The sequence below is a fragment of the Miscanthus floridulus genome, chromosome 9 (genome assembly GCF_019320115.1).
Source record: "Miscanthus floridulus cultivar M001 chromosome 9, ASM1932011v1, whole genome shotgun sequence".
Lineage (NCBI taxonomy): Eukaryota > Viridiplantae > Streptophyta > Magnoliopsida > Poales > Poaceae > Miscanthus > Miscanthus floridulus.
In genome coordinates, this window is record NC_089588.1 from 58772397 (window position 1) to 58795997 (window position 23601).

At 43.0% G+C, this 23601-nt stretch overlaps 1 protein-coding gene and 1 long non-coding RNA gene across 4 annotated transcripts in view; one reads left to right on the forward strand and one right to left on the reverse strand.

Moving 5' to 3' along the window:
- LOC136481990 (uncharacterized) overlaps positions 1 to 22670 on the forward strand; it is a 71993-nt gene extending 49323 nt beyond the window's left edge. The window contains exon 4 of the mRNA XM_066479248.1: positions 21747 to 22670. Within this exon, the coding sequence (XP_066335345.1) occupies positions 21747 to 22670 (924 nt within the window). The remainder of the gene's footprint in view (positions 1 to 21746) is intronic.
- Positions 14976 to 17549, reverse strand: LOC136481989 (uncharacterized). 3 transcript variants are annotated; one of them, XR_010764933.1, is made up of 5 exons: positions 17330 to 17549; positions 17042 to 17162; positions 16696 to 16751; positions 15874 to 16013; positions 14976 to 15199 (listed from the first exon to the last, which is right to left on the reverse strand). It is a non-coding gene; the product is annotated as an uncharacterized lncRNA (long non-coding RNA). The 3 variants fall into 3 exon arrangements; XR_010764932.1 differs by lacking the exon at positions 15874 to 16013; XR_010764931.1 differs by lacking the exon at positions 14976 to 15199 and having other exon boundaries at positions 15285 to 16013.
- Positions 22671 to 23601: the final 931 nt, after the last annotated feature.

Consider the following 23601-nt stretch of genomic DNA (forward strand, 5'->3'; position numbering starts at 1 on the left):
TATTTTCTAATCACATATACCTGCTTTCTAATGTTTCTCCTTTTAATGTTGCTCAGTGTCTAAAGAAACCATATCGGTGGGAAGCCGGTCCCATTCAAGGTTGTCGAAATGGAGGGGAAGTACCTATCACAGTCGGCGGGAAACAATGAATGCGGGTTTTATGTAATGTGGGCAATGCTTCGCTACATCGGCGGGAAATTGGAAGAAGCCGATAAGTTGGTGTGTATAATCCCCATTTCATTTATGTCTGTTAATAATTCAACAAAATGATTTACTGTTCCTCTTTGGATATCATCTTTTTTGAACGACAGCGTAAGAAATTTAAGCACGAAAGGCTCCTAGAGATGGAGATTGTTGCACTACAATCGGAGCTGTCAAAATTCATCTTAGCCGAGGTATTGAAAAAAAGATGGACTATTTTCCATTGCACAATCCATGAAGTACAAGGACCAGTATGGCCCAGAGCGGCTCGCCAGATTATTGTAAGAAGTCTGAGAACATTTCTTTTTTGTTTTGAGGGATCGAGATCTAGATATAACATTTGAACTGTAACTGTAACGTTTGTAATGTTTAATATTTATGGGCCTATCGTCTACGTAGCGTATATAAAGCGAAACCCGATCCCACGAAAAAATATAAATTAAAATAAATTATAAAACAATAAAATGCAAATGGGCCATCACCATCGGTTAGCAACAAACCAGCAGTGTTGTTGTAACCATCACTGCCAGTTAGAGCTATGAACCAACAGTGTTGGACTGCTCAACACTGCCAGCTTGAGCCATGAACCGACAGTGTTCTCTTGCTCGACACTGCCGGTTTGAGCCATGAACCAATAGTGTTGGACTGCTCAACACTACCGGCTTGAGGCATGAACCGATAGTGTTCTCTTGCTCCGCACTGCCGGTTTGAGCCATGAACCAACAATGTTGTCTTGATCAACACGCCTACTTCAGCCATCAACTTATAGTGTTGGTTTACTCAACACTGCCGGCTTGGGTCAAGAACCGACAGTGTTATCTTGATCAACACTGCCGGCTTAAGCCATAATCCGACAGTGTTGGCTTGATCTACACTGCCGGTTTGGGCAAGAACTGACACTCTTGAAGCAAACATCACTGTCGGTGGGGACTACAAACCGGCAGTGTTATTCAACTAGACACTGTCGGGTGGAGCCACGAACCGACACTATTGTCTGTAAATCAGTGTCGGTTTTTAAGAACCGACAGTGATGTCAACCCCACATCACTGCCGGTATGCCACTGTCGGTTCAAAATCCGGTAGTGAAGGGGGTTTTTGAACCAACAGTGATGTCCAGATCTAGGGTAGTGTTCTGTTTGAACCAAGAAATGAAATCGGACATTCCATTTTCCGCACCCTCTCTAAGATGGGTCGAAGTTTCCTGCGGGGTAGATTCCCTTGATTCACGCCAGAATCGTTCATGAAATTTCCTGTACCAACGAGAAACAAGGGAGTTGGACACAGAATTGTGACTACTTGAGAAAAAGTTTGTTGAGAACTTACAGCATGTACGGCTCCACTTCAGATAGGTTGGTTAACACATATAGCATAATAGTGCGTCACTCTTCATGTTTCAAGGTCTTGTTAGTCGCACCAGTTGCACTTCCTAGTTGCCCTCGGAAAATGTTAAGGTTCCATTCATCTTCGTCGTCATTGTAACAAGGGGGTGGATTATACACGCTAGGAAGGTTGTCAGCATAGTATTTTATTGTGAAGTTTGACACCTTCTCTAGAATGTATGCCTCTGCTATGGATGCTTTAATTTTGCATTTCATCTAAAACAATAAGGCATCGCAAGAGAAATCATTTCAGATAGTAAAAATGACATTAACCTGAATGACAGAGAAGACGTGGTAAACAAAAATCCATAGGAAACGACAAATTGGCAACACCATCATACCAGCAAGATCATGCATATATACTGGCATAAACATGTCCAGTCGTCCACAACAACTCTGACAATCATAACCAATAATAATGATGTAACAGTGTTTGCAGATTGTACTCAACCCCATAGCAGAACAACATAGCGTTGGCACAGGTGCTACGAAGCTTTACTGAATTTACATAGAGGTATCTACTGATTCCAACAAATTCCATCTAATTGAAATTGTCTTGAACTAGCCTCAATCTGAATAGGAGTTAGGAAGTTCCTAATGAATTCCCTGTATTCTCTTATTGCATCTACTACTTCAGAATGACATCTAGCAAGCAAAATTACTAAGAACAGATCATGCAAGATCAAACAGCTTCACCAAGCAGAGGTAGGGGCGGAGATCACTTGCGCGGCTTGTGGTAGGCGGGGTAGAGCTCGCCCATGTGGCGCGCGGGGCCCAGGGGCGGCAAGGGAGGCCGGGCGCTGGAGCCTGCGTTGTCGGTGCTCGATGGCCGAGTGTCGGGTGTGGGACGCCGAGGGTCGGCCGCGAGGCGCCAGGAGCCTGCGTCGTAGGCGCGCGGGGGTGGGCACCGGGGGCCGGGCACGGGTCACCGGGAGCCTGCGTCGTCGGCATGCGAGGGCGGGCGCCGGGTGCGGGACGTGGGGGGCGGTCGTGGGGCACCGGTAGGCTACGTCGTCGGCGCACGGGGGCGGACGCTGGGGGGCCGGACGCGAGGCGCGGTACCGGCGGCGGGGCCGGTGGTATGGTCTGGTTTGGGCGCGACAAAGTGTTTGAGTGTGTGCGTCTGTGTGTTGCGGGGTGCGGGACTTGGGGTGGTTACGAGGGAGGTTTGCCGAGTGCCCGCGATCTAGCACTCGGCAAACCTCCGTTTTGTTTTCTTCATTTTCAAAACATAAATGACTGTGCTTGTGTGGGGCCCGTAAGGCTGTTTGTCGAGTATCCCAGTTCTGACTCTCGGCAAACTACAGGTTTGCCGAGTGCTATATAGCGGGCACTCGGCAAACATGTTTTATTTTTTTCCCTATTTCTAAATCCTAAACTACTATGCGTGTGTGGGGCCTGTAAGGCTATTTGCCGAGTGTCACAGTTCTGACACTTGGTAAAATACAGGTTTGCCGAGTGCTAGATCGCGGGCACTCGACAAACACGTTTTATTTTTTTCCCATTTCCAAATCCTAAACTACTGCACGTGTGGGGTCCGTGAAGCTATTTGCCGAGTGACCTAGGTCTGACACTCGGTAAACACTAAATTCCTTAAAAATTAATAAATTAAATAAATATAGCAAACGGATCCAGAAATATACCAAATCTTTACATGGAGTACCACATGTTGTATGTAGAGAGTAAAAAAAGTTTCATGGCCAGAAGTGAAAAAAAACTTATTATTTCATGCAGTTGTAGCTCAAATTCAATGTATATCAATTAAAATTCTATAATTGCTCTTAATAAATTAAAATTATCAAATGGATCAAAAAATTTACCAAAATTACACATGAATCAATCTATGTTCACTATTGCTTATACAAAAAGCTTTGAAGTCAAACCCTAATTCGACCGTCACTTTGACTCTAAATCTTACCGAATCCTTCTCAACGCTACGATTCTTCTTCTAAGATACTTCAGTTTGTAAACCTCGTACATGACAGATTTTCTAAAACCTTCTCAAATTTTTACCACGACCTCCACGTATGATATCAGGAGATCTTGACAAATCTCATGATTTTCAGACTTCGTTTGCTTTTATTAGAATCTAAAAACCATTCGGCCACACGTTCGTGGTCGTGTTTCCTGAACAAGATGTTCAAAATTTGTTTTTATGTCCTGGGTAAGGCCTCACACCGGACTCAATAACATGGATATCATTTTTCTATTCATTTTATTCTATTATTTGAATCACTTGCCGTTTAAATTTGACTTATACTAAAAAATTCCTTGAAAAGCAATAAATTAATTAAATATAGCAAACGGATCTAGAAATATACCAAATCTTAACATGGAGTACCACATGTTGTATGTAGAGAGTAAAAAAAGTTTCAAGGCCAAAAGTGAAAAAAACTTATTATTTCATGCAGTTGTAGCTCAAATTCAATATATATCAATTAAAATTCTATAATTGCACTTAATAAATTAAAATTATCAAACGGATCAAAAAATTTACCAAAATTACACATGAATCAACCTATGTTCTCTTTGGCCTATACAAAAAGTTTTGAAGTCGAACCCCAATTCGACCGTCACTTTGACTCTAAATCTTACTGAATCCTTCTCAACGCTACGATTCTTCTTAAATACTTCGATTTGTAAACATCGTACATGACAGATTATGCGAAACCTTCTCAATTTTTAACCACGGCATCCATGTATGATATCAGGAGATCTTGACAAATCTCATGATTTTTAGACTTCGTTTGCTTTTTTAGAATTTAAAAATCATTCGGCCACATGTTCGTGGTCGTGTTTCCTGAACAAGATGTTCGAAATTTCTTTTCATGTCCTGGGTAAGGCCTCACACCGGAATCAATAACATGAATATCATTTTTCTACTCATTTTATTCTATTATTTGAATCACTTGCAGTTCAAATTTGACTTATACCAAAAAATCCTTGAAAAGCAATAAATTAAATAAATATAGCAAACACATCCAGAAATATACCAAATCTTAACATGGAGTACCACATATTGTATGTAGAGAGTAGAAAAAGTTTCAAGGCCAGAAGTGAAAAAAACTTATTATTTCATGCAGTTGTAGCTCAAATTCAATGTATATCAATTAAAATTCTATAATTGCACTTAATAAATTAAAATTATCAAACAGATCCAAAAATTTACCAAAATTACACATGAATCAATCTATGTTCTCTATTATCTATAGAAAAATCTTTGAAGTCAAACCCCAGTTCGACCGTCACTTTGACTCTAAATCTTACCGAATTCTTCTCAACGAAACGATTCTTTTTCTGAGAGACTTTGGTTTGTAAACATCGTACACGACAGATTGTCCGAAACCTTCTCAATTTTTTACCACGGCATCCACGTATGATATCAGGAGATCTTGACAAATCTCATAATTTTCAGACTTCGTTTGCTTTTTTAGAATTTAAAAACCATTCGGCCACATGTTCGTGGTCGTGTTTCCTGAACAAGATGTTCGAAATTTCTTTTCATGTCCTGGGTAAGGCCTCACATCGGACTCAATAACATGAATATCATTTTTCTACTCATTTTATTATATTATTTGAATCACTTGCAGTTCAAATTTGACTTATACCAAAAAAATTCTTGAAAAGCAATAAATTAATTAAATATAGCAAACGGTTCTAGAAATATACCAAATCTTAATATGGAGTTCCACATGTTGTATGTGGAGCGTAGAAAAAGTTTCAAGGTCAGGGGAGGCAAAAAACTTTTTAATTTGCCGAGTGTCAAGATAAAACACTTGGCAAACGAACCAATTTGTCGAGTGCCAGATAAAAACACTGGGCGAGTGTCACTAACCGACACTCGGCAAAATTCTAACGGCCAACACCCTGGTTGACGGCCATCACATGTGGCGGTCTTTTACCGAGTGTCTATTCTTTGTCGAGTGTCTTGTTGTTGTTTGCCGAGTGTTTTATTTCCTGCACTCGGCAAATAAGTTTTTTGCCGAGTATATTTATTTTGCCGAGTTTTTACCTATAGGAACTCGGTAAAGATACTGTTTGTCGAGTGCCCGAAGGAATGCAGTCGGCAAACCACCAGGCACTCGTCATATATACTGTTTCCGGTAGTGATTCTATATTCAGTTTTGTTCTACAAATGATAAATCTTGTAAAACCTAGCCAAATAAGTTACTGCCTCCTGTCAAAAAATAACAAGTGGCATTTTGTACATCTCAGTGCGGTCTTACCGTGATCTCTACTAGTGCCTTTTTTGTAAAATATTTATAAAAATAGAAAATTTATTTACTCTTGCGAAACTACAATTCGAGGGAAATATATTCATATTATTTGCAATAATTAAATTTGACTATTTAAGTTTATTATTGTTGACTTTTACCTAATTAAAAACATCGCTTATTCGTGCCTCGATTAATGTAATATTTCTGAATGGAGGAAGTAAATTAGTTACAAAATGATATATGCATGCCAATGATCTTAATCGGATATTAATTGCATGACAGCAACAGAGTCAAATGAAAGAAAAACTGGACTGCACATCTGTCGATCGAGCAGCAGCCGGCGGCTCCGGCGGTTAACTAACCACCCTGATGACGATGAAACTTTGTGTTGTGGGTGTGTGATGCAACTATACTCGAAAACCGACCAAATGGAGCACACCTACGTACCTGCGAGACTCCCAAGCACGAAACCTCTAGTCTCCTATAACTAAAAAGAACAAAGCGTGAATATTTTTTGGTGCGACATTCCAACGTTTCATGTCGTCGTCCTGCCGTCCCCGTGCGATCCCCGCGCCGACATGTGGGCCCTGACGTGCGCGCAACTCCCCGCTCCCCATCCCAGCGCCGTTCGAATCTCCCCCGCCTCCTCTCGACCTTGCGACGTCGCAGGCGCCACCGGTCCGACGCTCTGCCTCCCCCGCCTCCCTCGACGTTGCGATGCCGCCGGGCGTCACCGGGCTGACGCTACGCCTCTCCCAGCACCGTGCACTCCACCCTTCCCTCTTCTCTTCGCTGCCGGCTAGACGCTGTCACGCTGCCCGCATCGTCCTATCCCAAGGAGGCGGAGGGCGCGACGAGGCCGGGGACGTGGAGGGCGACGACCAACAGCGGCCCCTTCCTCCCTGGGTGCGGCTTCCTCAACGGTGCCCCCACCCCCAGTTTGACGCGTGCGCCGCGCGCCTTCCCGGCCTCCGCCCATGGCATACGGTGGCGGGTTTTTTCGCGAAGTATACCTGCCCGTCCGTACCCACCGTTCGCGCGCCGCCACTTCCGCACACGTCGCCCCCTCTGCGCTAATGTCGGTTTCTTCCCCGCGTGTTGCCCCTCCGCGCTGGTGGCCTCCGCTCGGCGAGGCCGCTTTCGGCGCGTGAGACTTGGCGGCGCTGCCCCTCCCGGATGCGGCAATCACAGGTCAGATTTATTAATGATTTCTTGTTTCTTCATGGACTTGTAGGATTCTGAATGGAACCCCTTTTTGAACTCTGCAGCTTCGAAGATGACCTTATTGCTGCTGTTGGAAAAGGAGAGCCTGCAGTAGTGACGTTCGAGTATGAATTTAGGTAATTCTTCATGTTGCTATTACAATCAGGGGTCAGATTTATTGTGTGAATTCCTCATGAGTTATCTGTATCCATAGAAAAGTTTTGTCCATAGATCAATATGCATCATATTATAAAAATATTGACCCCATGGATCCTTTCAAGACTTGAAAAGTTTGGCAAGCAGACAATTACATGTCTGCGAAAGGGCACCCATCATATGATGTTTATTCAGAGCGAGTTAATGGAGTGTTTGTTGTCGGTGATCCTATTGACTGGGGAAGAGATCTACATGTACTTCTTTCATGTATGTGCTTCACTAATAGAAAGCCTTCTTGGGCTTCATCTGTTTCATTTTCACATAATATCTTAATGTGTGATCTATAAACATCTTTGATGATCTTGAATACAAGGTAAGATGATATGTCAAGAATGGTGCTATGGGATGGGTGCTTTCAGGATAGCGTTGGAAAGCATCTTCAATCAGTATGCCATTTTTATATTTATGATATATACTTCAAATTTATAAGCATGGATGCGCAGCCACCTTAATCATTTTCTGCTCGCTTAAACAGCTAAGTCCAAACAGGTTTCCAACTGTTTTACTGGTCTGCAGGCCATCGAGTCGAGGAGAAAATCTAAGTGGTTTCCTTCCCTATTGGTGCACTTTTACTTTGTCAAATTAGTCAAACATGTTCAAAAATTATATTTATTTATCTGCACAAATCTTAGTAGATGACATGCAGGTTCTTTATCTGCATAAATCTTAGTAGATGGCATACAAGTTACGTAGAAGTTCAAACTGTTTGATTTGTAATTGACAACCCGTATAAAGAATGATTTTTGCTACTTCATATTCCAGAGATATGACAAATCTGCAAAAAAAAACTATTTATGCTGGTATACAATTGAGAAAGGGATGTAATAGATTAATGTTTTTTTTCATAGCCATGGACTTAGATTTTGGATAAAACTGACAAGTCTTATACCCTGTATTCTGTTCAATAGATCAAAGCTACCAATTTATGTTCATTTGAACCTTGTTCACTAGCGCTTAAAAACTTATTTTTTCTCATAACTTGGGAAAAAACATTTCAACCTTGTCATTCAGTAGCATTCTTTTGACAAAAATGCCTTGAAAAATATTATCTCATTGTACATAAGAGACTAGAAGGGCGGGCCTCGTGCAAGCGGTAGAGTCTTACCGCCTGTGACCGGAAGGTCCCGGGTTTGAGTCTCGGTCTCCTCGCATTGCACAGGCGAAGGTAAGGCTTACCACTAACACCCTTCCCTAGACCCGCATAGAGCGGGAGCTCTCTGCACTAGTTACACTCTTTTTATTGTACATCAGAGACTACCTACTATAGATAATCAGATGCTTCTGTATCTAAAAAAAGGGCGTACCCAGTGCAGAGAGCTCCCGCTCTGTACGAGGTCTGGGGAAGGGTGTTAGTGGCAAGCCTTACCCTCGCCTATGCAATGCGAGGAGACCGCGACTCAAATCCGAGACCTTCCGGTCACAGGCGCTAAGACTCTACCAGTTGTACCAGGCCCGCCCTTCGTGCTTCTTTATCTCACTGGTCCAAATTTTTTTTGGATTCCATATGATATGCTAATTGTTGAGATACCGGGATATCTGGCTAATAAAGGAACAAAAAATCCATTCATGCTTTAACATGATAAACAGTATGTGCGCCTTATGATTTAGGTGTGTTGACCTCCATGCACATCTCATATGTATTTCAGAATTGTTAACCGTTTTCTTTATAATTTGCAATTGGCAGAACTTGATCATAAATATGCTTTTGGAGGCAGACCAAAGCTTTACTTAAATGATACATGGTCCGTAGTTGTTAAAAGTCAAATCCTTGCTGGCAACTGAGGGAGGGCTCACTACCGGAAACCGGCACTTTGCCGAGTGCCGACATGGTCCGTAGTTGTTAAAAGTCAAATCCTTGCTGGCAACTGAGGGAGGGCTCACTACTGGAAACCGGCACTTTGCCGAGTGCCTGCGGCACTCGGCAAAGGCTTTGTCGAGTACTGCACTCAGCAAAAAATTAATCGGCAAAGAAGCCTTTGCCGAGTGCTTTTTGTCGGGCACTCGGCAAAGCCTTTGCCGAGTGCCGGAAAAGCACTCGGCAAAATAAAAATACGAAAAAACCCGAAAAATAATAGCAATTTTTTTCGAGGGAGGCCGCCACCGGCCAGCGCCCGTCCGTCTAGCGCCACCGGCCATCGAAGTCGCTGCATTTTTTATGCAAAATTCGCGGCTAATGCGGCCGACGGGATTCGAACTCACGACCTCTCCCTCACGTATCTGCTGCTCTACAACTACACTACACTGTCACTTGTGTCTAGATTCCGTTATCTATCCTCATATATTATACTAAGTCGAGAGTAAATTGCTTGTTTGAGGTCCTAAACGAATTCAAATCAAAAAGTGGTCAACTACAAAGTTTCATAACTTTTCGAGATCTACAATTTTTATTTAGGAAGTTTTTCCATCCAAGGTAATTTGAAAAATTCGAATTTCAAATTTGAGAGATTTAAACGTAGTTTTGCATGATAAGATGATCTCAAATCAAAAAGTTGTCAACTACATAGTTTCATAACTTTTGGAGATCTACAATTTTCATTTAGGAAGTTTTTCCATCCGAGGTCTTTTGAAAAATTCAAATTTTAAATTTTTCAAATTCAAACGTCGTTTTTGCATGACAAGATGATTTCAAATCAAAATGTTGCCAACTACAAAATTTCATAACTTCTCAAGATCTACAGAGTTTATTTTGGTTATTTGTTCATCCGACATAGTGGTAGTAACATTATTCACAAATCTTATATATCTCTTTTCTACTTTCATTAAACTAATATGAGAGATGTAGATTTTATGAACAACGTTATTGTCGCTTTGTCAAATGAAAAAATAACCAAAATAAACTTTGTAGATCTTAAGAAGTTATACAACTTTGTAGTTGAAAAGTTTTTCATTTGAATTCATTTAGGGCCTCAAAAATTGCTTTAAAAAATGATTTGCCGAGGGCAAAAAAAAATGCACACGACAAAATGCCTCTTTGCCGAGTGCAAAAAAAAAAGGCACTCGGCAAAGACGCATTTTGCCGAGTGCCAAAAAATGGCACTCGGCAAAATACATCTTTGCCGAGTGCCGAAAAAAACACTCGGCAAAGCCATCTTTGCCGAGTGCAAAAAAAAAAAACACTTGGCAAAGCCGTCTTTACCGAGTGCTCAATAAAATACACTCGGTAAAGCTTTCGGCACTCGGCAAAGTGCCGATTTCCGGTAGTGGCTGGGAACTTTCAAAAGTGGGCTGAAAGGACCTATAGCAAGTACTTGAATTCATTATGTATTGCTGGCATGATAGATGTGATTTGACGAAGGAAAAAAACCATAGCAGTTCTTCCTAGAATTTTAGATTTCTTGCCTGTCATCCGTTGCTATTTGGGGTGCAATCCTGTTGTTACTGTTTCACATATGAACATAATAAGAATGAAAAACAAAGAGAAACTGGATACATGTGGTACTTTGTGTTTTCACATAAGAGTCTGAACTACCTATTATTGACATACTAACTCAAGTGCAGAAAGGTCAAAAACTTGTAAATGAAAAGATGGAGAACCCACATGACGGAGAACACGGAGGAGGTGGAGAGGAGCCCAAGGGTGCAGTTGTTGCGGATGACTGTAAACATTGAAGCTATGCCGAATCATAAGCGACAGTGGTACCAAGTCCGCTCCAAGGCTTAGGGATAGAACACACCTGTTTTCTCAATCATTCTTATACTTTTCTTGTGAAACATAATTTATTGAATGTGTGTATGTAATCCTTTTGCCGTGAATAAATTTGTATGGTACACGTGTGTTATAAGGTGGACAAAGCTTTATTTTGTGGTTTCCTAAGAAGATAGTTTTCCTTGTGATATGGTTTGAAGTTTACTCTAGAAAATTTCCCCTAAAATGGCATTATTTACTCTACTTGTGCATTTATTTCCATGTGTATTAACATTTGCTTTTATTTTCATTGTAATCCATTTATCTGAACAATGTTTGAGGTGATGGCATGGTTACAGTTTTTAGTAGCTTTGCGATTTTGTTCGAAGCTATGAGATGATTGATGTCTTGCAATGATCCTTTTATTAATTTAGTTTTCTATCTATGTTTAATTGTTTATTCAATCTATTTTATAGGCACGCCACGCCGGTAGATAGTGGATGACAAAATTCAAGCATCCATAATTTATCTCCTTGACTTTGAGCATGAATTTTATTTTATTTTTTAATTGATATATTGTCCTTTTGTTTTTAATATAGCGTTAGCACGGGCATGCACGAAAAACAAAGATGTCTTTACATTACAGAAATCTTTCAAGAAGATCATGCATAGATTATTCTTGTATTGAATATTATATATATACAATCACCTAATTATTCTAATTAAACTACAAAATTTTGAATTAGGATACGAGGTAAGACATGCAAACAGATATTTCAAAACTACCTCTGGAGTCCAAAGAACTTAATAAATAAATCCTTCTGAAGGCTATGCAAATTCTCTCTAATCTTTCATTTGGTGTAGTTAGTGTTATCATAGTACCTGCATGTATTCATGGGAAATAAATCGTGGACACTTTTTGGTGCGACATTCTAACATGGGTCCATCGTCCTGCCTCTGTGTGATCCGATGCGCGGCATGCGACAATCGTACAAGGCTTCCACCAAAGGTTAGGCAACTCCTTCAACCCTAGAAATTATATCAATTAATTGTTGAAGAGAACGATGTAGGGTAGAGATGCCAATATCCTTGAGGTAGATCACATAAAGGATGAGAGTCCCGACTCAAACTTATATCTGATCATGGTAATGTTGAATTGCTTTGCATCAAAAGCATCGGCAATGATAAATGGGGACGTAGGTTTTAGTATGCATAGTGGAGGAAAACTCAGCCTTGGCCTTCTCAGCAGCTTTTCTGAGCCTTTACAGTGCTAACTTGTCTTTACTCAGATAGTCGAGTGGTGCATCAGAAAATTATGCAACACTAAGAAAAGTGTCACCATTAATTGCATTGACCTGAAAAATGTGTCGAAATTAAGAATTACAACACATAATTCAACATATTGGAACAGACACTCAAGTGGATACCTTATTCTACAATATATGTCTGTGTGGAATAGTCCTAAAGCCACACATATTTATACGGTGAGTATAACATACTTTGTTTTAAGATTTTATGAGAGATTTTTAAGACACGTAGTATTATCTATGTGACAGGCACTAATATTTACATATATACTCGAACATGTGTGTACAGGATTATATGAAGATGTAGTGGAACTTATTCATCAATTTATTGGCGCATGAAAGAAATGGATATCGGAGAATTCTTTCTGCCGATATAAAATATTATCTTAACCGTATCACGAAAAAGTCTATACCGTAGAGTTTGTGAGCCTGCGACGTCGCGCTCTCCGTGACTGTTTTAATTTCATGAACTTTGCTTTTTGAATTAAATGTAACTTTAACGTCGATATTTAATTTAATAGTATTGTTATCTTATCGTACGATCCGTGTGTTTTTAATATAAAAGATTTAGTTGTTCCGTAGCATGGCACAGGCTCGCTACCTAGTAGAAAATATAAATTCACCGATCGAGCTGACGCATGCAGCAAGGTCTAACTAGGACGCACCACCAGCTCAGCATGTACAGCAATTGCTCGCCAGTTGATCGTCTGCAATTTGGCGACCATCACAAGCAATTCCTTCGCAGCATTGACTAGCTAGCGATCGATCCCCAAGTCATCTCACAAGATTGATTTTTCTCGTCCTCATCCAATCATATCAGAGCTGCTATAGAAATTCTTATTGTGAAGTCGAACGCATGAAGCGATATGGGAGATCGGCCGGATGTATAAATACATGTACATGCTAACCATGCAAGATATTCGGGAGTAGCCGTACTGCAACTGCAATTAGTCTAGCTCTGCAAGAAGAGCATTTTGATAATATTTGGCATTGGCAGCAAGCATCTAGCCATGCCGTCGCTTCAAGCGGTGATGGTGCACGGCGGCGAGGATAAGAAGGTCGGCGACACGAATGGAGCGCCGCCCACGTACACGCTGCATACTCTGGTGAGCCTCCTCCGGGCGTGGTCGGAGCGGAGCACCAAGGCCGAGGAGAAGGTGGAGTGGGTGCGGTCGCAGCTCGTCGGCCACAACGCCGAGTTCGAGACGCCGTTCGGCCGCCGCGCGCTCCTCTACGCCGACCACACAGCCACTGGCCGCAGCCTCACTACTGGATTCAGGTTCTTGCCGAGTGCCTGAGGCACTCGGCAAAGGCCAGATTACACTCGGCAAAGAACACACGGCAAAAAATTGATTGGTAAAGCCCTCTTTGCCGAGTGTATTTTATCGGGCACTCGGCAAAGGCTTTGCCGAGTGCCCCGGGGACACTCGGCAAAGAAAAGCTACCGTCACGGCGCCGGTCCCGTTGACGGTCACTTTGCCGAGTGCCAATCCTGTAGGCACTCGGCAAAGAATTTTTTATTTTTTTAAAAAAATTCTTTGCCGGGTGCCAACCAGTGAGGCGCTCGGCAAAGATTTTTTTTTTTTTTTAAATCTTTGTCGAGTGCCATCCCGTGAGGCACTCGACAAAGAGCTTTTATTTTTTTTTGAAAATTTTCTTTGCCGAGTGCCAACCCACCAGGCACTCGGCAAAGATATTTTATTTTTTAAAAAAAAAATCTTTGCCGAGTGCCAACCCGGAAGGCACTCGGCAAAGAGCTTTTATTTTTTTTTTGAAAATTTTCTTTGCCGAGTGCCAACCCGTGAGGCACTCGGCAAAGATTTTTTATTTTTTTAAAAAAATTTCTTTGCCGAGTGCCAACCCGGAAGACACTCGGCAAAGAGCTTTTATTTTTTTTTTTTGAAAATTTTCTTTGCCGAGTGCCAACCCTCCAGGCACTCGGCAAAGATTTTTTTTAAAAAAAAAAAAATTTGCCGAGGCACTCGGCAAAGAGCTTTTATTTTTTTTGAAAATTTTCTTTGCCGAGTGCCAACCCGCTAGGCGCTCGGCAAAGATTTTTTATTTTTTTAAAAAAAAATTCTTTGCCGAGTGCCAACCCGGAAGGCACTCGGCAAAGATTTTTTATTTTTTTAAAAAAAATTCTTTGCCGAGTGCAAACCCGAAGGCACTCAGCAAAGAGCTTTTATTTTTTTTTGAAAATTTTCTTTGCCGAGTGCCAACTGCTAGGCACTCGGCAAAGTTTAAAATTTTTTTTATTAATTTCTTTGCCGAGTGTTATAGTAACAGCACTCGGCAAAGCTGGAAAATCTGCTTTCTGGTGGCCCATTGTGCCAGCTTTGCCGAGTGTTGTGACCATGGCACTCGGCAAAGGGGTCCTTTGCCGAGTGCAACACGCGGCAAAGTGACCCAAAACGGCAAATTTTAATTTTTTTTACATTACATCATGACAAATAAATTCATACAATCATATATCACATATATATCTCATCCATCACATATATATCTCATCCATCCACACATCCATCGGCACATATCACATCCATCACAATATATATCACATATATAATAATAAGTGCTCAAGTCCATCCAAATAAATCCACAAGCTGACATATATATGCATATACGTGGCAAACCAACCACTAGCTGACATATAGCACTGTAAATTGTATTTTTGATATATTAGTGCTCACGAAAAAAGAATACATGCGATAAACATATAAGATACATATGCAAGAGACCAGGTCCACTTAATTCGAAAGGGTAATAAATGGTAGCAAAATGTAACAATAACAACATGATCACCCCATGAGTCCAATGGCTGATTAGATACACACACGACTTGAAGCTCAAACGAAATAAAATGTTTTGAAAAACCAGTTACAACCAGTAGACTAAACTAGCTACATTATATATTGCCAATTCTACACTTGAAATGATCCTAGAATAAAATCGCACATACAAAAGAAACCATACTTGATGTGCCACAAAGAGACAATGGATCCATTAATCGATAGCCATATATAGGGCCCAACATCACTCAGTAATCAATACCTGAAAAAGTTTGATCGCACAAAATAAGCTTAGATAAAAGTTACATGAGGAGAAACAAAAAGTTTCAGGTACTCTACATGGAAACTTCAAATAAAATAATAGGATTCTAAGGATGGGCAATTGATGACCAGCAGCATGAAGTTATAATCTGAAAAAGTTCTACAAAAATGGAGTCAATTGGATATTATGATTAGTAGTTTGGGAGAGTTTTCTAGTTATGTCAATTAGCAATTTCTAATGCATCTGCAGAAATTTGATTATTCTTTAAAGCCAAACAATCAGTTAAACGTGTCTGTGCAAAATCACGATCTTAACAAAATAAAGTAAAATCACAATGGACAAAAAATTGTCCCTAAGTTAAACTTTCAGCTTTTTATGCAAAAAATTCAAGGTAAATCTGATAATTTTTGTGGAGTTCAGTACCATGGATGCTTCAGCAGAACTGCGAAAGTTTAACATGGTTGGGACGTTGGGTGTCAACAGTAACTCAGTTTTCTGTTGTTAATCATATTTGTGTGATAACTAGTTTGATGCTTTGATGTTCTATAAAACCAAGGAAAGGTTTGTGATCTTTGTTTTCTCAATAAACATGAGCAGCGTTAATTAGGATAGGTTCTTCTGCATCAAACGTGGGTGAATAACAGAAGTACATGGTTAGAAAGGATGCATGGTACCTTATAGTTGAATGTGTAATCTTAATGTTCTATATGTTGTGACGCCGACTGCAAATCGCAGGAGGTCAGGTTTGGTACAACCGTGCAATTGCCAAACTATTGCCCTTCTTTTCAACAATAAATTGCTTATCACTCTGAACCTTTAATATGCAAAACAAATGATAAGGTGGGTAGCTAGTGAATGATCAGCTGAAAGTGGCACTGAAAGAAGGAAGGCCTTATGACTTTCCTGTACAATCAGCAGGTGAGCCGCGATTTATTGGACTAATGCCAGCACAACCGTCAATTGAAATGGCAAATTAGAAAGTTAGAAAACAAACATTCAGATATTGGATAGATGGAAAGGAGGTAAATGTAAGGAAACAAAGAAAAACAGAAAGTGGCATTTTATTTTAATGATTTTGTTTGCAGACCCTATACGTCACTATTCTGGCATCATAATCTAGAAGTATGGGTTAAGTGTAGAAAAATACTGAACCTAGACTTACGTACAGGATTGACATCCCTGCAAGATAGATGGCTTTTCCCTATTTTTTGCATGGTACAACTGGAACTGACACTAACATGTACTCAGTTCCAGTATATACACGAAGGCAATGCCATGAAAATGTAAAGTAATACTTAGAGCAATCAGATTTCAGAGTCAATTAGCCCAGCTGAATGCATCAAGCATATACATAGGAAGGGCATACCCTGAATTAATAAACAGGTAATAGTGCAATAGTATATAAACGTCGAATAGGCACATGGGTACGTGCTTTGAAGAAAAAATAGTACACTGCAAAAGAGATTGTGTAGCAAAAAAAAAGAATGGATTTGTACCTTCATCTTAGCATCGTGATTGGGGAACGTCGCTTGAGCAGACCTGATTAATGGATCTGTAGAAAAATCATGATGAGATAAACAGATAAGGACAATAACATGGATGCTTGTTATCTCTGCATTATTAATTCTGTGCGGCCACACGAAGGTCAGCAAAGACCTGTAGAAACACATCTGTGACCAACTCAGGATCCCTCCAGCACCGGTCATAACGAAATGCATCAAAATAGATATGCATGACAATAGTAAGGATCATTCAGCAGGATTACTACTGAACTCCATTCGTGATGATAGGTAAGACAACAGGGCATAGATGCATAATTTGGAAATACATAGGAGCCCTGACCTGACTTTGCATAGATGTCGTGCGATAAAAAAATAGGGTCTCCATCGGTAAGACAGGCCTATAATATTGATCTGAATCCATTCATATTTGATCATTCCCAATCCGCTTCAACGTTCGAATCCTGGAAAGTAGGTGCGGATTAGCAACCAATCCGTCCATACTTCATATAAGCTGAAGCAAAACAAATACTAATCGGACGTAGTTCATATAAGTTGAAGCAAAACAAACGGTGCCGGCGACGCTGGTTCACTGTGAACAGGGCAGTATGGATGGATTGGGCAGTACCACCTGCGAGCGACGCAGAGGCATGGGCGGGGCCGGGTTTGAGGCCGGCATCGCATCTCACGGCCGCAGCTCCCGCTATTGTGGTCGTCGTGGCTACGGCGATTGGAGGCGAGGAAGCAGAAGGAGACGGCGTGCTTCAGACGCAGATCGGGTAGGGGTCGCTGACCTCGATTCGTCGGCTGGGGAAGACGAAGGTAGCGATGGGGTGGCGCTCTGCGGCGCGCGGCGCGCGGCGCGGGGAAGGGCGGCGGCGCGCGGCGTCGGCGTCGGCCCGGTGGCTGGTGGGCGCGGGGGCGGCCGCGGGCGCGGCGCATGGGGAGGGGAGGGCGGCGCACAGCGCGGGGGCGGGCCAGCGTTGGCGGGTGGCGGCGCGGGGACGGCCGGAGCGGCGGCGTGGGGGCTGTCTGTCTGTGGTTTGACTGTCCGACCGAATTCGGTTAAGTGTCCCCACCCGCCCCTTGCCGAGCGCCGGATCAGATGCACTCGGCAGAGAGGCAACTTTGTCGAGTGTCCAGATCTAGCACTCGGTAAAGATTTTTTTTTGAAATGTCTTTGTCGAGTGTCTCTGTGGAGGCACTCGGCAAAGAGCAAATTTTTTAAAAAAATTCAGAATCCTCTTTGTCGAGTGCCTTATTTTTGGCACTCGGCAAAGACCCCTTTGCCGAGTGCTATGCCCTGACACTCGGCAAAGTTTTTTATTTTTTTTTTATTTTGCCTCTAAATTTTTTGTGCAGCCCTTTTAAAGTAACAGGACTCCTAATTAGAATTTTAGGATTTTTTATGGCTTTTTGATATATTTAGTTACTTTATTTTGTTTACTTAAATTTTTTCGAAAAATATAAATTTGAGCTGCACGTGGCACGAATAATGGAATTTAATGATTCAAAAAATGATAGTCATGTTACTGAATGTAGTTTGAGGCCGTATCCACGAACGGACCCGAAATTTCGGACATCTTATTCACAAAACATGACCGCGAACTTGCGTGTGCAGTGTTTTTAAGTTCTATAAAAAGCAAACAAAGTCCGAAAATCATAAAACTTGTTGAGATGTCGTGATATCGTATGTGGAGGCTATGATAAAAATTTGAGAAGATTTGGTGTACGTTGTCACGTACGATGCATACAAACCAGGACATCTCCACATGTGATATCAGATATCACATGTAGAGATGTCCTGGTTTGTAAGCATCGTACGTGACAACGTGCACAAAATCTTCTGAAATTTTTATCATAGCCTCCACATATGATATCACGACATCTCAACAAGTTTCATGATTTTTGGACTTCGTTTGCTTTTTATAGAATTTAAAAACACTCCACACGCAATTTCGCGGACATGTTTCGTGAACAAGATGTCCAAAATTTCGGGTCCGTTCCTGGATACGGCCTCTCACAACACTCACTAACATGACTATCAATTTTTGAATCATTAGACTCTATTATTCGTACCACGTGCAGTTCAAATTTCTAATTTTCGAAAAAATTCAAGTAAACGAAATAAAGTAACTAAATATAACAAAAAGCCACAAAAAATCTCCAAATTGTAACTAGGAGTTCCTGGTGCTTTAAAAGGGCTGCACAAAAAAATTGGAGGCTAAAAACAAAAAAACAAAAAAAAACTTTGCCGAGTGCCAAACATCAGGCACTTGGCAAAGAGTGTTTTAATTTTTTTAAAAAAATTTACTCTTTGCCGAGTGCATCCACAGGAACACTCGGCAAAGAAATTATAAAAAAAATTAAATCTTTGCCGAGTGCCGTGCTAGGGGCACTCGGCAAAGTAATTTTTTTTAAAAAAAATTTCTTCGCCGAGCGCCATATCTGAGACGCTCGGCAAAGAATTTTTTTAAAAAAAAATTAAATCTTTGCCGAGTGCCAGATCTGGCGCACTCAGCAAAGAATTTTTTTTAAAAAAAAACAAATCTTTGCCGAGTGCCTAACAGCAGACGCTCGGCAAAGAAGGCCGTGATCGAACGCTGTTTCGCGGGCAGCCTATGCCGAGTGTAGAAATTTTGTCGAGAGTCTAACACTCGGCAAAGAAGTCCTTTGCCGAGTGTCCGTGTTTGCCGAGTGCCCGGCACTCGGCAAAGAACTCTTTGCCGAGTGCAATTCTTTGCCGAGGTCTTTGCCGAGTGCCTGATTTTTGACACTCGACAAAGAATTTTGCACTCGGCAAAGTCTGTGTTTCCAGTAGTGCCTCCACTACATCAAGGACTACATCCTCAAGAACGTCCTCCCGGTCAGCGTGCATGCCTCTTCACTCCCCAAGCAACACCGTCGATGCATGAGCATGGGCATGGCCGCATGCGTCTCGATCATCATAAACAGGAAGATGTTGTCGACACTACATTACAGATGCATGGCTGTGTGTGCAGGGAACACGCACACGGAGGACAGCTACGTGGGTAGCAAGACGACGCGGATGGCGAGGAAAGCGGCGAGCTACATCAAGCGGTGCATGGGCGCGGGCCCCGACGACGCGCTGCTCTTCTGCGGGTCGGGCGCCACGGCGGCGGCGAAGCGGCTGCAGGAAGCGATCGGGGTGGCGTGCCCGCCGGCGCCGCCGCCGCGCAGCAGCTGCTGCGCGCGGAGGAGCGGTGGGTTGTGTTCGTGGGGCCCTACGAGCACCACTCCAACCTGCTGTCGTGGCGGCAGTCCCTGGCCGACGTCGTGGAGATCGGCGCGGGTGCGGGCACCGACGGCGACGACGGGCTCGTTGACCTCGCCGCGCTGCGGCGCGCGCTGGCGTCGCCCGAGTACGCCAACCGCCCCATGCTGGGCTGCTTCTCGGCGTGCAGCAACGTCACCGGCGTGCTCACCGACACCAGCGCCATCGCACGCCTCCTGCACCAGCACGGCGCCTTCGCCTGCTTCGACTTCGCCGCCAGGTACGTGTTGTACTCTCTAGGTGCCTGTCCACGATGTATAGAATAGTAGTTTGCATTGAGGTATAAACTTCGATCAAGTTCTTTTTTACATATATATGTATATACTTCTAAAATTCACGGTTGCACCTCAGCTAGAAATTAAGAATTGTTCACGTTTTCTTTGTTTGTAGCCGTGAATTTCTAGGCTCGTACGTGACAGTCGTGACAATATATGAAGTATGAACACACAACTTAATAGTCTGACACGCATGCATGATGGCCAAAATTAAAGTCCTTGCAGCTATACAGTTCAATTCAAATGCAGGCAGCAACTCTCGTTTTGTCAATGTGCTATAGTGAGGTTTGAAACTTGACGCCATAGAACAATTAATGCAAATGTAAGCACCTGTATCAGAACGAAATTCGGTCCACACTGCATTTCTGCAGTTTGATCCATTCAGCGGTCCGGACCTGATGAACAGAAAAATCAAGCGTCATTCTTTGAATAGTAACAACAACTAGGCCAATTTGATTTCGAGAATTTAATTTCCTCACCTGCAGCTAGGGATGAAAATGGACGGAAATGGGCGGAAAAACTCCTCTCCCATTTCCGTTTCTATATTTTTAGCGGAAACAGGATCGGGTTCAGGAAAAAAACGGAATTAAAAACGGACGGAGAGACGGAAAAATATGTTAGAATAACATGATCAAATATTCTTGAGTATACATGAACAAAGTCACAAAATAATATACACGTACGAAATTATCGGTCCAATATTCACTAATATACCATGTGTTAACATGTAACATGCATAATTTATGATTAATAGGTTGATGAACATATCAATTTCTAGACATATCTCACATAGATTGAAAATGATGAAAAACGGAATAAATACGGGTCCATTCTAGATAAAAACGGGATCTTGCGGAAACGGACGGAAAACCCATTTTCCGCATCGTTGAAGCAATCTCATACATATTTTCCTTGCCCGGCTTTGTTTTGTTAATTTTATTTCCAAGCCAATTAGAAGGAAACTGAGCCAGAGGTCAGCATCGCAAGTCCAGTTCGTAGCTCATCCGACAGCGAAAGCCATTGACCTCTACCTGCTACATGCATACGCGTCACAACTCAGAACAGAAAACCCATCTGAACATAGCCTCGCTCTCTCAAGAAACCACAAAGGCCTTCAATGGCCGGTGTTGCATTGCATACGCCGCGTCAGAACTCAGAACGCGACACATCTCAATATTTCTACTTGTATATTGTACATGCGTCAGCAGTGTACCTGTGCTCATGTTTCTGAACAGCGGGCCCTACGTTGACATCCCCGTGTGTCTGAACAGAGGGCCCTACGTTGACATCCACATGCGGTCGGGGGAGATGGACGGCTACGACGCGGTGTTCCTCAGCCCGCACAAGTTCGTCGGCGGGCCGGGCACGCCGGGGATCCTGCTCATGAACCGGGCGCTCTACCGCCTCGCCGGCATGCCGCCGTCCACCTGCGGCGGGCCGGGCACGTGTGCCGTACCGTACACCCGCATGCATTGCAGGACACGGTGTACTACGACGACATCGAGGAGCGGGAGGACGCCGGCACGCCGCCCATCGTGCAGAAGGTGCGCGCGTCGCTGGCGTTCTGGGTCAAGGAGCACGTCGGCAGCGACGCCGTCGCGCTGCGGGAGCAGGTCTACGCGGAGGCGGCCATGGCGCGGCTGCTCAGCAACCCCAACGTCGAGGTGCTCGGCAACGTCGCCGCGCGCCGCCTGCCTATCTTCTCCTTCCTCGTCTACCCGGGCGGAGAAGGAGATGACACCTCCTACGCGTCAGCGACCGGGAGCCCGCGGCGGCGGCGGCTGCCCCTGCACGGCTGGTTCGTCGCCAAGCTCCTCAACGACCTGTTCGGGATCCAGGCCAGGGGCGGCTGCGCGTGCGCGGGGCCCTACGGCCACGCGCTCCTCGGCGTCGGCGAGGACCTCTCGCTCCGCATCCGCGACGCCATCGTCAGGGGGTACCACGGCGTGAAGCCCGGGTGGACGCGGGTCAGCTTCGCCTACTACCTCTCCCGCGACGAGTTCCGCTTCGTGCTCGCCGCCATCGACTTCGTGGCCACGCACGGCCACCGCTTCGTCCCGCTCTACAGCTTCGACTGGGCCACGGGAAACTGGGCGTTCCGCCGACGGACGTTCAAGCACCACGTCATGAGGGAGGAGCTGCTGCGCGATCACCGTGGCCGCCGCACCTCCACCACCACCGTCGTCGACGCCGATTCGGACGACGACGACGAGCTGTACTACCCGAAGAAGAAGACCACCGCCGCGGATCAGCAGCAGGCTGCTGGCCTGACCACCGACAAGTTTGAGAGCTACCTGGACACTGCCACCAAGATCGCGCTGTCGCTGCCGGACACGTACCATGAACTCGTTGCGAGCGTGCCCAAGGGATTGGACCCCAACGTTATACTCTTTCGAGTGTGATTATTAACTAATAAATAGTATTAATTGGAGCCAAATAAACCGATATCGATCGACAGGGTGTGCTCTAATCACTATACTGTATTGTGTATATATATAACACAGAGTTTTTTTATTTGGAAACCAAAAGTATAGAGAGTTAAGTTTTTACGACTATAGTTCCTTATGTATGAAACGCCGTATTATATAATAATAATAAATATATATTAATCCCTCGACCATGAATAAAATGGAGACCATCCAGGGCCTCATGTACTGTCCAGAGATGGACTGAACTGCTTGCAAGGTACACCAATTGAATTGCAGTTGTATACTCCCTCGGTTCTTTAAAATAATCAATTCCACAGAGTTTTTCTAAGTCAAATATTTTTAAGTTTGATCAAATTTATGAAAAAGAGCACCTAGATTTATAGCACCAAATTAATATTGTTAGATACACAATGAAATATATTTTCATCATTGTTTATTTTATGTCATAAATATTGTTGTATATTTTTTATAAATTTGACCAAACTTAAAAAATTGATTTAACATAACTCTAGGAATTGATTCATTTCAGTTCCTTAATCCACTTCCTAGACTGATCTGGAACAAAGCTAATGCATAGCTGTTTATATTATTTTACTGCTGCATCGTATCAATATAATATTCAGTTGATAGGTAACAACTACTCCGCGCCACGCGGACCGGCAGGCTCTTGCATGACCTCAGAGCTCTGAATCTTTCTCAGAGTAAACGCAGCATGGCCATGGCAAGCAAGCAAGCAACCATTGACACTCAGTTCCTTAATCCACTCTGAATTTTTGCAGCACACTGCTGACTCGATCTCTCGCTTGCAGATCACCTGTTATAGTATAGTCATCAAAGCTGCTTTCTCCAGATAAGAGAGATACGTTCGTGTACGAAACAAGTCGGCCGGCCGCTAGAAAAACAA